This window comes from Typopeltis vanoorti, chromosome 1 (genome assembly GCF_054136105.1).
Source record: "Typopeltis vanoorti isolate ZY-2024b chromosome 1, IOZ_Tvanoo_1.0, whole genome shotgun sequence".
Lineage (NCBI taxonomy): Eukaryota > Metazoa > Arthropoda > Arachnida > Uropygi > Thelyphonidae > Typopeltis > Typopeltis vanoorti.
In genome coordinates this window covers 183,970,229-183,986,753 of record NC_143549.1, presented here as the reverse complement: position 1 = coordinate 183,986,753, position 16,525 = coordinate 183,970,229, and the positions used below count along the sequence as shown (strand labels likewise).

Here is a 16,525-nt window from a genome sequence, read left to right as displayed (position 1 = left end):
CATGAGGATTGTTAGAGAAGAGAACATGGCTGGATAAGGCACTAGCATTTGATCTTTTATAGGAGATGTCTCTTTTATGCTCCTCCATGCGAAGTTCAACAGATTTATTAGTTTGACCGTAATAAGGAACATTACAGTCACACCATAGTTTATATACGCCAGAATATTTTAGATTATGATGCTTAGGTTTAGGATGGCTTATAAGAGATCTGATTTTTGTAAGGGTGGTGAATAACGTTCTGATGTTGTACTTTTGAAGGACTTTAGCCAATTTTTGGGAGACCAAACTGATGTATGGGATTGAGATGTTACCTTTAAAATTGGTAGTTTCTGTATTGTGGTGCCTAGGAGGATCTATAAGAAATTTCTTAATTGTTCTTTTATGATATCCATTTTGTTCAAAAATATGTGAGAGGTGATTAATTTCTTTTTGAAGCTCATCTGGATCATTTAAAATAGAGCGAGCTCTGTGTCCTAAAGTGGAAATAGTTCCGAGTTTCTGTGGAAAATGAGAAAGACTGTGAAAATATCTATTAGTATGCATTGGTTTTCTGTACATAGAGATTCTAAATTTTCAAGAACAGCGTGAGAGTTTTATATCCAGGAAAGGAAGGGAGTTATCATGTTCTAGTTCTGCCGTGAATTTTATATTTGGATGCTGGTTATTTAGATGATGAAGAAAATTTATGAGAGTTTTCACCATGACTCCATATAATAAAAATCATCTACATAATGTTTCCAAACTTTAGGTTTAAATGAAGAGGAAGATATAGCTCTTGTTTCAAAGTCCTTTAGGAAAATATTCGCCAGAATGGGGGATAAAGGGTTCCCGATCGCTGAGCCCTGGTTCTGTTTATAGATTGTATCTTGATATCGGAAGTAGCCAGATTGAATGCAATGCTTTAATAAACTAAACATTTTTTTGGATAATTTATCCTTTAATAATATTAATACTTTTTCAGTTGGTACATTTGTGAATAATGAAATAATATCTAAACTGGCTATAATATCATCCTCGTTGATGGATAAATCTTTAATACTAGATACAAAATCTAGTATTAAATTCAACAGATGTTGTTGATGAACAATGAAGACTTATTAGAAAAAGACTTCAGATATTTTGCAAGGTATTTTGATAGTTTGTAGGTTGGAGAGTCAATACCCTCGACAATAGGGCGAAGAGGAGTGTTTTCCTTATGTATTTTTGGAACTCCATAGATGCGTGGTATAAGTGGATGAAGGGAGCGTAGAGAGACGTACATCACGAGGAAGTTCACTAGTATTTTGTAGTGAGTTGTTAGTATGGTTTTGTAGTTCCCGAGTTGGATCATCCTGTATCACTTTCAAGTAGTAGAAGCATCTTATTATGATATTCTTCAGAATCGAGGATAACTGTGGCATTACCTTTATCTGCCGGTAAAATTGTTATATTTCTGTTCTTTTTTAGATTTCTAATAGCTTGTCATTCAGCTGAAGAAATGTTATCTTGTGGAGGGTTTGCATTGTTGATGATAAAAATAGTTTCCATACGGAGAAGTTTAGCCAAATGATTAGCCAAAAGTGAAGTAGCTTTTTCCAGTTTAGTAAGAAGAGATTCTTTTGGAATAAACCTTGGTGAAGGAATAAAATTAAGGCCTTTGCTAAGAATATCTTTTTCAGCATCTGTGAGAATATGGGAGGATTTGTTTATTACTACCTTGTCTGGATTAATGCAGTCTTTTGTAATATTAAATGCATTCTGTACTCTCTTAAGATTTTCAAATTTCCTGATAAGAGTAATTTTATTATTGTTCTGTATCTGAGTTGCTATTTTTTCACTATTAGAAATAAACTCATTAAAACTATCATTATCCAGAAACTGTTCAAGTTTTTCAATTAAAGATCTTTTTTCGTTGAACAAAAAGGCCAGACTACTTTTTATATTAGAAATTCTTTCACTGAGTGGGTCTAACTTGGCACGTACTGTATTAATATTTTTCCTAAACGAGATGAAATTTGGGAAGACTGTATGAAATTTACAACGTTTTAGAAATACTAACCTGTTGACTCTCAGTCCTATTCTCTTCAACGTTTTTCTAAAGTTTCTTTTAATATTATTCAGCGATGCCTTGTCATGTAGCCTATGAATGTATTCATGAGTATTGACTCGGTTACTGTGATACATTTAAAAAATATTTAATGACTAAGAAACCGAGAATAAGTTAGAAAACTTTAATGATACAACTAGTTTCGGCTTATTATGGCCTTCATCAGGTATATTTGTAGGTAGAAGAAACAATAATAAAAGACTGAAGATATTAAGATATAACTCCCTTCCTTTCCTGGATATAAAACTCTCACGCTGATCTAGAAAATTTAGAATCTCTGTGTACAGAAAACCAACACATACTAATAGATACCTTCACAGTCTTTCTTATCATTTTCCGCCACAGAAACTCGGAACTATTTCCACTTTAGGACACAGAGCTCGCTCTATTTTAAACAATCCAGATGAGCTTCAAAAAAAAATTAATCACCTCTGACATATTTTTGAACAAAATGGATATCATAAAAGAACAATTAAGAAATTTCTTATAGATCCTCCTAGGCACCACAATATAGAAACTACCAATTTTAAAGGTAACATCTCATCCCATACATCAGTTCGGTCTCCCAAAAATTGGCTAAAGTCCTTCAAAAGTACAACATCAGGATGTTATTCACCACCCTTACAAAAATCAGTTCTCTTATAAACCATCCTAAACCTAAGCATCATAATCTAAAATATTCTGGCGTATATAAACTATGGTGTGACTGTAATGTTCCTTATTACGGTCAAACTAATAAATCTGTTGAACTTCGCATGGAGGAGCATAAAAGAGACATCTCCTATAAAAGATCAAATGCTAGTGCCTTATCCAGCCATGTTCTCTTCTCTAACAATCCTCATGATAATTTTCAAGGTCACTCAGTTTCCTAGGATAGATCTGAAAACATTTTCCATTGCAAGGATGAATTTGAAAGAAAGATAGTGGAATCCAGGGAGATCGTCCTTAATCCTGAACATTTGAACAGTAATTTGAGCTATAACATCCCTGAGAGCCATACTGCTGTTGTTCAATACTGGCGTTCTCGAGAGTCTACTACCACGCATACAATAAACAATGGCACATAAATAGAACTGGAACTTTAATACGTTTTTTATTTTTAATTATCTAATACAATTAACCTGTGCTTCTCAGTTTTCTTAATATCTTCAGTCTTTTATTATTGTTTCTTCTACCTACAAAAATACCTGATGAAGGCCATAATAAACGAAACTGGTTGTATCATTAAAGTTTTCTAACTTATTCTCGGTTTGTTAGTCATTAAATATTTTTAAATATATATATATAAAATGTGCATGTATGTGCTATGAAAATACAGATCTTAGCATCATTTGTACTGTCGAGAACTTAAAGAGGTATTATTATATGATGCCATATTACTGTTCTGTTTTTGACATTAGTAAAAGACTGTATTACCTGTAAGCAACATTGTCAGCTATGGGAAATTTGACAGTTTCAAGGAATGCACATTGGAAGACCCAGAAAATTATTAAGGCATTAAATGTTGCTCAAAAGGATAATATAGGAATCTCAACAATCTGATACAAAGAAAAACTATGATTTCAGAGAGTCTATAGAAGTTAAGGTTAATAATAAGACACTACATAAAGAGCTACACATGTCAGAACATCCTGTGTGGTAGTGAATATTGGGGGCTGTGATGATGTATAATTCACTGGTGTGAAGCACTGATATGGAATGAACAAATCATGCTACAGCAATCCCTCAATTAATGCTTTCTTTAAAACAGGTGCATTAATCGAAAACGTACTAATCAAATATGATAACCTATGGGAAAAAGTATAATTCGTTCCTCAAATTTCTTTTTTGACCCTTATATATATATATTTTTTTTTCATTTTTTTATAAAAGAATTAGGGTATGTCTCAGGGCCTAGTTAAAGGAAAACCATGAAGCTGAAAGACAATGAAACATATTCAGAATATAAATTTATTATTCTGCTTCTTAACAAAGAATTGAGCTAACGTAGTTTGGCGGTCATTCTATTTCTTTTTTTCCATACAACTGCCGGTATAGTCCTCTTGCCTCTGCAAATTTTACTGCTTCTCTCTTCAGCAGAGTCAACCTCTAAGTTTGTCAGTGATTAAATTTTTTTCATATTCTTCAGGATCTTCCCACTGTGCATCTAAATTTAGTATGTTGGAATCACTCAATTTCTCAGAATGAGATTTAATTAAATTAGATTCATTTTAAAAGCTTCTAAAATCATTTGCACAATGTCGAAGAATGTGCTTCCAAATGGCTGGCATATTGCTAGCAATAATTTCATTCGACTTTGCGACTTTATAACTATGCTGATATTTCTCTGATTTGCCCAGAAAAGTCTTGGACAGCATTTGCTTCCAAAAAAAAGACCAATTTCATTGATATTAAATACTTGTTGGTCACAATAACCCCTTTCTTACACAGTTTTCTTCATAATCTCTGGATAATTTGTGGCCACCTCTTTATCTGCACTTGCAGCTTCGCCTGTGATTAAAACATTATATAGGCTATTTCTCTTTTTGAAACACTCAAACCACTCAGCACTAGTGTGGAAGTCTTCTTTTCCATCATTGATAGCCCTTCCTTTCAAGGTTACAAAGAGACTTAATGCTTTTGATTTAATAAGGTCAGTGCTAAGTGGGATCTGGCTTTGGTTACAATCTTCGATCCATGCAGAAAGAAGTCTCTCTAATTCAGTCATTATAATTCTTTGATTTCGAGTGCATGCATGATGAACTTGAAGCAACCTTACCTTTTTCTTTGTATTCAGCAGCTTTGCTTAAAATTGGTCTTATAGTTGGTTCACCCATTTTTGTGTTCTTGTCCTATCTTGGTCTGGACTTCTTCCAGTGAAATTACTTTTCAAAACTTTTTCATGCTTCCACTTTTATGCTCATGATGAAAGATTAGGAAAATATTTTAAAATAAAAAAGTAAGGAAAACAATTGCAAAGAAGGCAAAAGATATAATTAGCAGATGACATAAATTTTTGTGGTAAATTTGGAACATAGTGTATATGGAAATAGTGTAGTATGCCATTAAAAAATAACATTGTAAAATGTTTAAATCAGTAATTAAATTATTTCATGCTGGTGAGTAATTTTTTAAAATAGTTAGCCATAAAATGTATAGATAAAATTTTTTTAAAATTTGTAACATTTATTTTTAAGATGTATATAGGCACACTAATCGAATTTGGGTATAGAAAAAAAAATGATGCACTAATCAGGGCATTAATTGAAGGATTGCTGTATATTCTTTCTCCTCATTTGGACAAGTGTGTAGACAGAAAATGCCTGGGGAGCAAATTATGCTCATTTGTGAAGTATGGTGGCGCAGGTGCAGTGGCCTGCTACTTCTCATGGGAACTCAGGTGTTTGGTTGTAGTGCCTAAAAGATAAATGCCAGTAGATATGCAACATCTTATCTGCCTAATACAGTTACTGCCCATATTGTGGCAGTTTTATGGAACAGACATCCCTTTCAACATGACAGTGTACAACGTAACACTGACATGGTTTGAGAAAATGGCGCAGAAAACCTGACTGGCCTATATGGAGACCCAACAAAACACTTCTGAAATTAGCTACAATATAACATAATGGCCAGACTAGTGAGTAGTGAAACATATACTGGTGGCAATGGTGAAGGAAGAATGGGACAAAATATTTGGCTCATACTGTATACTGGTGAGGAGTATGCCTAAAAGGCTGGAAAGCATGATCAAATGTCAAAAATGGACCTGCATATGTGCAGATATATGCAATTAGGACTTCTCTAAAATAGTGATGTCCCAGAACATATGTGTGTATATACAGGGTGTTCGGGATAAATTTGACATATTTATAATTAATTATATTTTTCCGTAAGTTACATGTATTAACACACACTTCTCTTCATTTAAAAGTTTGGACCCTTCTTCATTCATATACAAGATGTCAGAAAGGATGGATAGCTGGAACCCACCTGAATCATGGAAGAGAATAACTTGTATCATGATGATTCGTGCCCGCCATCAAAATAAGGATATTACGACTGCTGCCCAATGCTCCCTGAATACAGTAAAAACAATCAGGCATGAACTAGAGACTTGCAATGGTGACTACGAGGATGTAGCAAGAAGAAAGATCCCTAGCAGACGATCTGATTGCGTTCGTACAGCAGAATTCCTCGCAAATCTGCAGGAACAGGTGTTGAAGAACCCTGGCATTGGAATTCGGGCTTTGTTCGTGGAGTTGCTAACTGTAGTCAAGCCCTGGATAACAAGGGTAGCCAATGGTAGGCCGTATGTATGGCAGCAGGATTCGGCCCCTTGCCACACCTCTGGGAAAAGTCAAAAATGGTTGTCTGAAAATTTCTACGACTTCACCAGTCCAAATGTTTGGCCTCCAAACTCCCCAGACCTTAACCCCATGGATTATTTTGTATGGGGCGCAGTTGAAAAAGACACCAATCGCACTTCCAGTAATACAAAAGCCCAGTTAATGGATAAAATTAAAACAGTTTTTGCGGCCCTTCCCAGGGAGACTGCAGCATCAGCTTGTTCGAGGTTCCGAAGCAGAATTGAAGCTGTGATCGATGCTAATGGTGGTTATTTTGAGTAAATCTTGTTGATAGTATTGTAATTAACTCTGCCTGTAATGTTTTTTTGTCAATTCGTTAAATTTAATAGATACAAAGAAGATTTTCTTTTTCCTTACGAAACTGTCAAATTTATCCCGAACACCCTGTATATATATATAAAAGGAGAGACATATTTATTATTAATGCTGGCTAGTTTTATTGATTCTCGGTAAATTGGTTCATTTTGTATTTCACCAATTAGGCCTTCAACAAGAACTAATCCCCTCTTCCATATTATTGTTAGTTATGGTTTCTTGTGTCATACATTTGAAAATTTGTATCACTATTTAAATCTGCCTCTAAGGCATCTAAAGGTTTATCTTCATATTAAACTATAGCTACTCTTTATTTTATTTTTATCCCTGTTGCTTGAATAAATCATCTTATATATTATATAAGGATTTCACTTGTCTCTCTCATTGTCTAATTTATGCCAAGTTGGTGTGTGTGTGTGTGTATGTGTATATATATATATATATATAACAAATCTTGATATACATTTATGATACTCATATTCAGTAGTGAACTGTTCACTGTGGAGACCCTTACTCTGTATTATATTTTTTTGCTTGTACCATCTTGTACATTTTTGGTGACCAGTCCTTATTTTTTAGTGTTTAAAGTGTGTACTTAACTAAATACAGCACCTTAGGAAGATAAGGATTGGAGTCAGTCCTACAGTTTGTCCTGTTGGCTCTGCATTCCATCTGAGCTTATGTAGATATCTCCTCTCATTTGAACTTTAAAGGTTCCTGAACTAATTCATGCAGTGATTTTTGTAATTTTAAAGCATTTCTGAATTATATTTAAAGCCTATTTATTAATTAAATTTTCATTAAACATAATCATTTTATTTTCATAGGTAAAAACTGGACCTTTTGCAGAACATTCAAATCAGTTATGGAATATTAGTGGTGTTCCTACTTGGAACAAAGTAAATGCAGGTCTTATCAAAATGTACAAAGCAGAGGTTAGTTTTAACACTTTCATAATTTAAATCATTTGATTATTTTATAGGTATTTCCCTACTGAGTGTTCCTGGCAAGATCTATGCAAGTATACTTGAGAAATGGTTGAGAAGAATTGTGGAAGAAAAGCTTGGTGAAGAACAAACTGGATTCAGGCCAAATAGAGGCTGTCAGGATCAGATCTTCACTTTACGACAAATAGTCGAGAAAGCATGGGAATATAACAAAGATCTGTATTTAAGTTTTGTCGATTTGGAAAAGGCATATGACAAGGTGCCAAGAGAGAAGCTATTTAATACGCTGCAGTTATATGGTGTCAATGGTGCATTATATCAAGCAATACTTAGTCTTTATTTGAGTTGTAAGTCAGCAGTTAGAATTGAAGGAAGTACAGGAAGATGGTTTAATGTTAAATCTGGTGTCAGACAAGGATGTACATTATCTCCTCTGTTATTCATTATCTATATGGATCACATTATGAAGGAAAGTGGTATTAAACCTGATATTAAAATTGGAGATGTTAATGTCAGCTCTTTGCTTTATGTGGATGATGTTATACTTCTAAAATCTACAAGATTCTCTGACTAAATTGAATAGCTGTTGTAATAGATATGGTATGAAGGTCAGCAATAAAAAGACAAAGACAACGAAAATAGGCAGAATCACTGAAAATGTCAACTGTGTTGTGAATGGAGAACCTGTGGAACAAGTAAAACATTTCAGCTACTTAGGCACAATTTTTACTGAAGATGGTAAATTAAATTTAGAAATAGGCAACAGAATCAGCAAAGCTGGTATGGTGGGAAGTCAATTGAATAAATTCATATGGAATAAGAGAGAAATTAGTCGGAACACTAAATTAGCTGTATACAAGACAGTGTTCAAACCAGTTTTAACTTATGGATCTGAGAGCTGGGTCAGAAGTAAAACACTTGACCAAAGACTACAGGCCGCAGATATGAGAGTCTGAGAAAGATTATAGGCATGAACAGATGGCATCAATGCAATATCATATTAAAAATGAGGATATTAGGAAAGAACTTGACATTGTCAACATCCAGGAATGCGTTAGCAGAGCTAATCTCAGGTGCTATGGTCACTTAAACAGAATGTGCGAAGAAAGGTTAGCAAAGCAAGTGTTCTCTGCCAGGTTGGCAGCAAAACGACCAAGAGGAAGACCAAGATGTAGGTGGATTGATACGGTACAAAGTGCCTTAGAAGATAGAAATATAAGATCTAATGTTGGAGTCTTAACAAGTAACAGACTGATTTGGAGGAAAATTGTAGATAGGAAGTTAGTAATGATGTAATTTTTTTCATATAGTACTATCTCATCCTGTACACCCCTGGAGGGTACATGGCAGGAATTTGATGATGATTATTTTATACTTTGTTTTGATAGTTATAATCTCTAACAGCAGTTAAGTACGCTTATTTAAAGTAAAAGTCATAGTAGAGCAGCCAATGTTTAGCCACTTTACCAAAAAAAAAAAAAATGTACTGTGTGTGTGTTGCTAGGCTGGTTGGCTCAGTGGTTTTTTTTTTATGTTGAGCCCATACACAAGAGGTTGATTAATCAACCCATAGTACATTCATACCATGCAGGGGGTTGGGAAAGGAGAAACTTGTTTACATTTGATTTAAAAGCCTGTATAAAGGGAGAAGACATTTCCACAATACAGCAGTAGTAAGGATGTGAAGGAGGATGAAAAGAAACTTGCTCTGTGGGTTTCAAGGTTTGTTTTTGCAGAAACCAAATACCTATGCAAAAGTGGGAAGAGTGAGTTGGTAAGAGATAAGCTATTAATGAATCTAATTGCCCTCTTCTGTATTGAGTCAAGCATTTTGAGGGAGCTCTTAGGGGCCCCCACCCCATATGTGAGAACAGTAGTCAATAGCTGGATGGATTTGTGATTTGTATAAGGGTGACAGCTGTTAGAGGTGAAGTAATGTCTTGAGCAAAAGATAAAGCCTAGTTTTTTTAGAAGGTGAGGATGCAATGGTTGTGACATGTTTATGCAGGAGAGGCTCGATGTCATGGTGATTCCAAGAAGAGAAATCTCATCTTCTGGAAATTTGAATGTTGTCAAAAATAATACTGAGAGAAAATTGTTCTTTTTTGTGAGAATTTAACACAGAACTGGATTTTACTAACATTGAAATTGATGAGGTTATCTGAACTCCATTGGAGGATGGCTCGGAGATCAGAATTGATGGTAGTGGTGGTTAATGTTCTGTAGTTCAAGGTGATTTGTATAGAGTAAGGTCTATCGAATGAAAGGGAGGAGTGCAAAACTGTGTATTGAGTTGGAGTTCAACTGAAGTAGGTCATTGATATATATATATATATATAGAAGAAAGAAGGTTGGTGAGAGAACAGAACCTTGTGGAATCCCGGCATTAGTTGAATTGTGAGAGGATAAGGAACCATCACGCATAATGTGCACTCAGTCAGGAAGCTGGTAATTCAACTGCAGATGTCCTGGGACAGACCAAATGATGGGAGTTTGTTTAGTAAGCCTTTGTGCCAGACCCAGTCAAAAGCTTTTGAGATGCACCAAACTTCTCCATGGCATTTGTCTAGAGATTGGTGATGTATGTGAGCAGGGACAGCTCGTGAGGACTGCGGAACTGCAGCACCCCCAATTTTTCTCGATATATTTATTTATATTTGCTTGTAATATTTAATTTTATCATCAACAATCCTATACAATTCTCTTATTTTGTATAAAAAATAATAAAAATCCATCTTGGAGGACGAAGGGTGCTAGCAGCACTGTGTTTACCACAGTGTCATATTGCTACGCACGCAACATATGCACGGCATAGTAAGATGTGGCAATTCCATGCAGTTCACACCAGTAGTAGTGTTCATAGTGCTTACTCCTTCTCTTTAAATATTTGGATATTACAATTAAAGAATTAAATTGTAATGTCCAAAAATTGTAAATCCATTCCTTTAATTACAATTAAAGGAATAGATTTTATTTTTAAGTAATTTTGAATTATACTAAACTGTATAATTTTATTGATAATAAACAATATTTTTTCATGAAACAAAACAAGAATAGATTGTATTTTTAAGTAATTTTGAATTATACCAAACTGTATAATTTTATCGATAATAAACAATATTTTTTTTAAAATTTTTACCATAATTTTGATATTTTATCCAAACATGTACACACTGTACTTACAGTGTGTATGTATATTTCGAAAGTTGCAGCACCCCCATGATTTCAAGCCTCGAGCCATCACTGTATGTGAGTAGATCAATTGCTGATCAGCAGCGACAGAGTCCATACCGGTGATCATTTATTAACTGGTTGCCTCCAAGATAGTGTAGGAGTTGGGAATTGATTTGATGGCAGTGATTTGTCACCCTTCTTGAGAATGGGTTGTGAACATAGGCCAGTTTCCAGGCTGTGGGATAGATACTGGTGGAGTAAGAGAGTATATACAGGTGACATAGGATAGGAATTAGGTCTGGTACACAAACCTTCAGGACAATTGGAGGAATGCCATCAGGGCCAGGAGACTTTTTTTTGTGTCTAATTTGGACAATATTTTTCTGATCTCTTGCTGGCAAAAGGGTATCTGGAATGGTTGTGGACATAATAGTTATGTGTGTGCATTTGAGGCGAAGCGTGAAGCCAGGAGATTGGCTTTTTCTGTGTGTGATGATGATGCAATAGATCCATCTGGGTATGATAGAGATGGAATAGTGTTTGGCAAAAGTTACAACCAATTGCTTTAACAAGAGATCAAAAGGCTCAGCTGCTATTTGGACAGACAGTTTTCTTGCAGCTATTTTGGCTTGAGTTTAAGCACACTAAAGGAGGATGGAGTTCTTGCTGTAAGCCAGTTGAGGATGCTTGATTTTTTTATTTGTGCAGCCTTGGCACATCTATTGGAGAACCAGAGTTTAGTTAGGGGATGGCAGTGTGGGGGAATGTGTTTCCATGCCAGTAAGAATTACTTCAGTGATATGTTTGGGTTGGAAGGCCAGAAACAATAGTCCAATTATGGGAATGAGGCATAGAAGTATGAATTTGACTTAGTGGGGAAAGGAGATTTTCAGCCAAAGAAGGTCAAAGTTGGGTGATTCTAGGTTGTGTGTTCTCTGGCAAGATATGCACCGACACCACCCTTGGGTCGAAAGGAGTTAAAGAGTGCAGTTTGGAAAGTTGAGATGAGTAGTGTTGCCTGGGGTAGGGGATTTGAGTTTCTGCCATGAAGAATAGGTGGGGTTTGGTAGCAGACACTATTAAGGTTGGAGTTGAGGCTATGGATATGCAAGGCTTTGTGAGGCATATATTTGACTGAGTCTTGCATGCTTCCTATGTAGTGCCTGCATACTACTCTCCCTGGTTAGTGCATATCTTCTCTCAAATCGATAAGTTGTAGATTCGACTCCTGTCTTGGATGTTTGCAACTGTTTTAAGGTGAGAGATGAATTTTATCATCTGGTGCGAGACTGCTATCCTACTTATTGGACACCTGAAGTGAGGTTGAAAAAATTTCATTTTTGGTTTCTAGAGCAGAGCTTCTGGATTAAGTAAAAAAAATGTGAAAATGTAAATGAGTCCCAGAAACCTTTTTGATAAACCTGCAAAAAACACTTAAGCATTTATCTGTTGTTGTTTTTCACATTTATTTATCCAGAGAGTGAGCCTCTTCCTCTGGGCTGTCTTCTAGTGATATTACAGCACAATTACAACAGAATACATTAATTGACATGTGCAGAATTTCTCACCTTGATATACAACACATCATTTAATCTTAATTGTAACATTATTAAGTTTAAGAAAATAAAGCTGTTATTAACGTGAGTGTGTATATAAGTTTTTTTTACTTTACTACTTGATCTTACAGTGTACAGAAATGAAGAAAACAATTTTTATAGGTATAGTAATCATGACTGCTTTGCACATCATCTTTTGTTCAGTGTTTTCAGCTTTCTAAAAAAAATTGATAACTGTATTCATAATGAGATTTGTCCCCCCTTTCTTTTAAAAAGCCTATCCTTGTATTTGAAGTGTACTCACTGAAGCCAAAGAAATGCCATCACTGTTAAATATTATGAAGCTTTAACCATGCTACTGACCAGGACGTATATATATGTCCAAGTTACCATGGATGCGAAGTGCATATTAAAATTGTAATACCATTGATTTTACATAGAAATATATGATGGATACGAAGGCGTATGCCTATTTGATCCATAATGGCCAGTAAGGGGGTTAAGGCAATTAGATTCTTTCTTTAAAAAAATTTTATTGTAAACTTTGACTTTTCATTGGGTATAAAAATAAGCATATTATTAATCAGTCTTTTAAAAAAAAATGCTGTAAAGTAACTTGGAATTCCAGCAAGATGACTGTTATAGAATGCAATTCCAGGCATCAAATAAATAACACTGGCCTATAGATCAGTATTTTATCACATGAGATTTGCATCCAAATAGCTTATTGTGCCTAAGGTTGTACACAATTTCAGAAATTATACCTTTTATTAGGACAGAAAAATTTTTCACAATCTGCAAAAAAACACTTAAGCATTTGTTTCCTCAAATTTATTTATTCAGAGAGTGAGCATCTTTCCCTGATACATTAGTGAACAGAAATGTAATATCAAAGCTAATTACAATGTCTGAATATTTGAAGATGTTTTTTTTTTTAAAGTATTGAAATAAATGGAATTTTTATAATGAAGGAGAAGTTTGTGAACGTTCTATACTACCAACTGCTGAATGGAGAGGGAAGGTATTTGTTTTGTGAAGTTGTTGGCTACTCACAAACGAACATTGGCAACTTTGAGAAGTAGACTTGTGAATCCCATGTTTAGTGTCCACTATTATTTTTTATCTACATATGTCGAAGTGTGATGATAGCAAAGTTATGATCTAGACACACGGCACTGAAAGCTTCCCTTGGTAATAATGATTTGTATACTAGTGAGTTTTGGGCTTTTAACTCTTTCAAAGTTTTCGCTGACTGAGATGGTTTAAAAAGAATAGACCACAGTTCTGGGTTTAAATTTTCATATAGTTGTTCATAACAATTTGTTAGGAAAAGCTTTGTGAGTGATGCTAAGTTATTCACATTTAAGTCCTCAATTCTACAAATGCATCTTTATGCACTGATTGCAGCACTGGGATTTTTAGCTGACAAACTTTTGTTTATATTTTACACAGGCTGGAGTTGAATTAGTGCCCTGCCATGTTTTTACCTGGCATTAATAAGGTGGCAGTGTCACGGTTATTTCTTTCTAAATGTTTGGGGTCTGTGACACCCCACCTTACTAACGGCGGGTTAAAGAAACGAGCCAGTTTGATGCAACAGTTTTACTTTCCATTCATGAAGTTGCTATACTTTTTCAGATGTGTAGAAAGGCTTAGATGTTGGAAGTTATTTTATTCTTAAATAGTTATTAGTTTGCAGAATGATACAAACGAAATAATTTATTAGGCTTCTGATATTTTGCTGAATTTCATCCTCAGTGCACAAAATAACATTTGTCACATATTTGAAGCAGTTTTAATAATGTATAGTAAGGTTGAATATCAAAAGAAAACAACTCTAAATGTTATGAAATAGTCAAAGAAACAGAACATAAAGCTTTCTTGCCAAGCTACCATAATCACTTCAAACACATTCATTGAATATCTTGAATCTGTTCTAAGAGATATACGTAATAAACAGAAAGGATAAAGTAGAGAACTTAGAGATTTTAAAGAAACATCCTACTGATAAATTTGAGGAAAGAAAGTTTCTCTTAAACAGTAAGGAGTACCGATTTTGGATTAATCTGCATCCAAACCTTAACCGTTGACACAATAGCTTTACCATAAGTGTAAATACAGATTAACATCACAAACCCAACAAGACACCTTAACTTGTAACTTATGCAATAAATTAGGACATTGTTCTAACAGTCTTTTGAATAGTGGGGGGGGGGGGGGGGGGGCTTAGAAAGATGTATTTACATAGGTGCCGTTCCACCAAATTGGCCATAACCATTTTCCTCGGAATACGTACAAGCATCTGTTTGTCAACATCCATACACAATTCCTATTCAACCTTATTGTTTCATTATTCTCTTTCAATCCATATATCTCTGTTATTTGAAACAGCTTTTATAGTGTAGCCATCAGAGATAGCTACATAAAACTGTTTTCTTTCTGTTATAAAGGTTATAAGCCTTTTGCGCTGTGAGTTGGCTATGGATTTTTTTATTTTTATCGTTATTTATTTTTGCATAGTCCAAAAACCTTGCTCTAGAGACCAAACATGGAATTTTCCAATCCCCTTCAAGCCTCCAGCAAGCAGGGCCAGTGGTCTCACCTTGGGTGATGAAATTCATCCTCCCCATATATATATATATATAGAAATAGAAAAAAAAAAATGAAATCAGTATGAAAGAACATGCACCTCACATTGTGCATTACTAACAATTTCTCAGTTATTTTAATTTCTGATATACTGGGAATCTTTTGAGAAAATAGTGACAAAACAATTTATAAATTAATAGAATGGGATCTTGTAAAGATGGTTTCCTTTGTTTGCTATTCATTTTTTTAAATGCCAAAATGCTAACTATGATAAACCTGGTTAGCACATCAACATTTATCTTTCTTATTCTAGCTGAAGTCATAACCAATTAATAATGGAAGCACATTATTCTGTTAATTAGCTATAATGAATTATTCCACTTATGTCTTAATTTAAAAATTAAGACTTAAGTACATTATAATAATCAAATATTATTACAATTTTACACAACTCATTTAGTAAACATATGCTAGTCGTTAAAGTATAAATTAATAATAATTCAATCTAAATTGTATGAATAAACAAGGATGGCTGTGCATTGAGACCATCTAAATTTAAACCATGGTGAGGGCCAAGACATGACACCACAGTGATCCATTAAATCGCACATCAAGTAAATAAATTTTCAAGTTAGTTCTGTGTGAGTGGACTTAGTAGAGCAGATAATATCAGATCAATCCTTGTACTGCATTTTCAGTTCAGAGTTTATTATTAGTCATTCATTCTTTCAACAAGAGAGAATTTTCATGAATACTTCCAGGCAATATGAAGTGATATACTTTCTCAGTTGAAGAAATTTCTGTAAGAAGTACTTTGAAAATATCACTTGTGCTGGATCTTTGAAATTTCACCACTTCTCCCTCTATACTGTTTTCTAGCATCTCCCCCCCCCCCCACACACACACAATGACAGTCAAACAGATGCTATCAATATTTATACATTTGCCTACAGGTAAATAACTAAAGTTCACTAAAACATATTCAGTATTTTCTGGCCCTACAAACACTAAAGAAATTAGTTTTGATTTCAGAAATGCTCTGACAATGTCAGTATGGTAAGTGCTAACATCAATCACATATGCTCTAAATAATTTACATTAATTCTTGGCCATCTTCATATTTCATAATACAACATACTTCACATATTTTATAGATGGATTTCTGCATAGTAATATTGTAAGTATTGTGATTTGCATTTTATTTCTTGCTTATCTCCTCTCTTTTAGGTATTAGGAAAATTCCCAGTGATTCAGCATACTTTATTTGGATCTCTTTTGCCCATTCGTCTTCATGATCCTACCCGAGGAGAAAATCTCCAAACAGAATAGTGTAAATGCAGTATTTTATTTAATGTATAAAACATGGTGTAGAATATTGTTTCATAATACTGTAAAATATTCTCTTTCCCTCTTGTGGCTAATTTATGTTATATACAATGCAAATAAATAAATCCAGAGTTAAGTGGCTGATCTTTATTCAGCAGAAACTTTACTCATGCTGAACAATA

At 34.4% G+C, this 16,525-nt stretch overlaps 1 protein-coding gene across 1 annotated transcript in view; it reads left to right on the top strand.

Annotated features, from left to right (window-relative positions):
• Nucleotides 1-16,525, top strand: part of LOC150110695 (serine/threonine-protein phosphatase 2A activator-like) — a 129,639-nt gene extending 113,114 nt beyond the window's left edge. The window contains exons 9-10 of the mRNA XM_090395740.1: nt 7,579-7,686; nt 16,245-16,525. Of these exons, the coding sequence (XP_090251866.1) occupies nt 7,579-7,686; nt 16,245-16,346 (210 nt within the window). The 3' untranslated portion in view covers nt 16,347-16,525. The remainder of the gene's footprint in view (nt 1-7,578; nt 7,687-16,244) is intronic.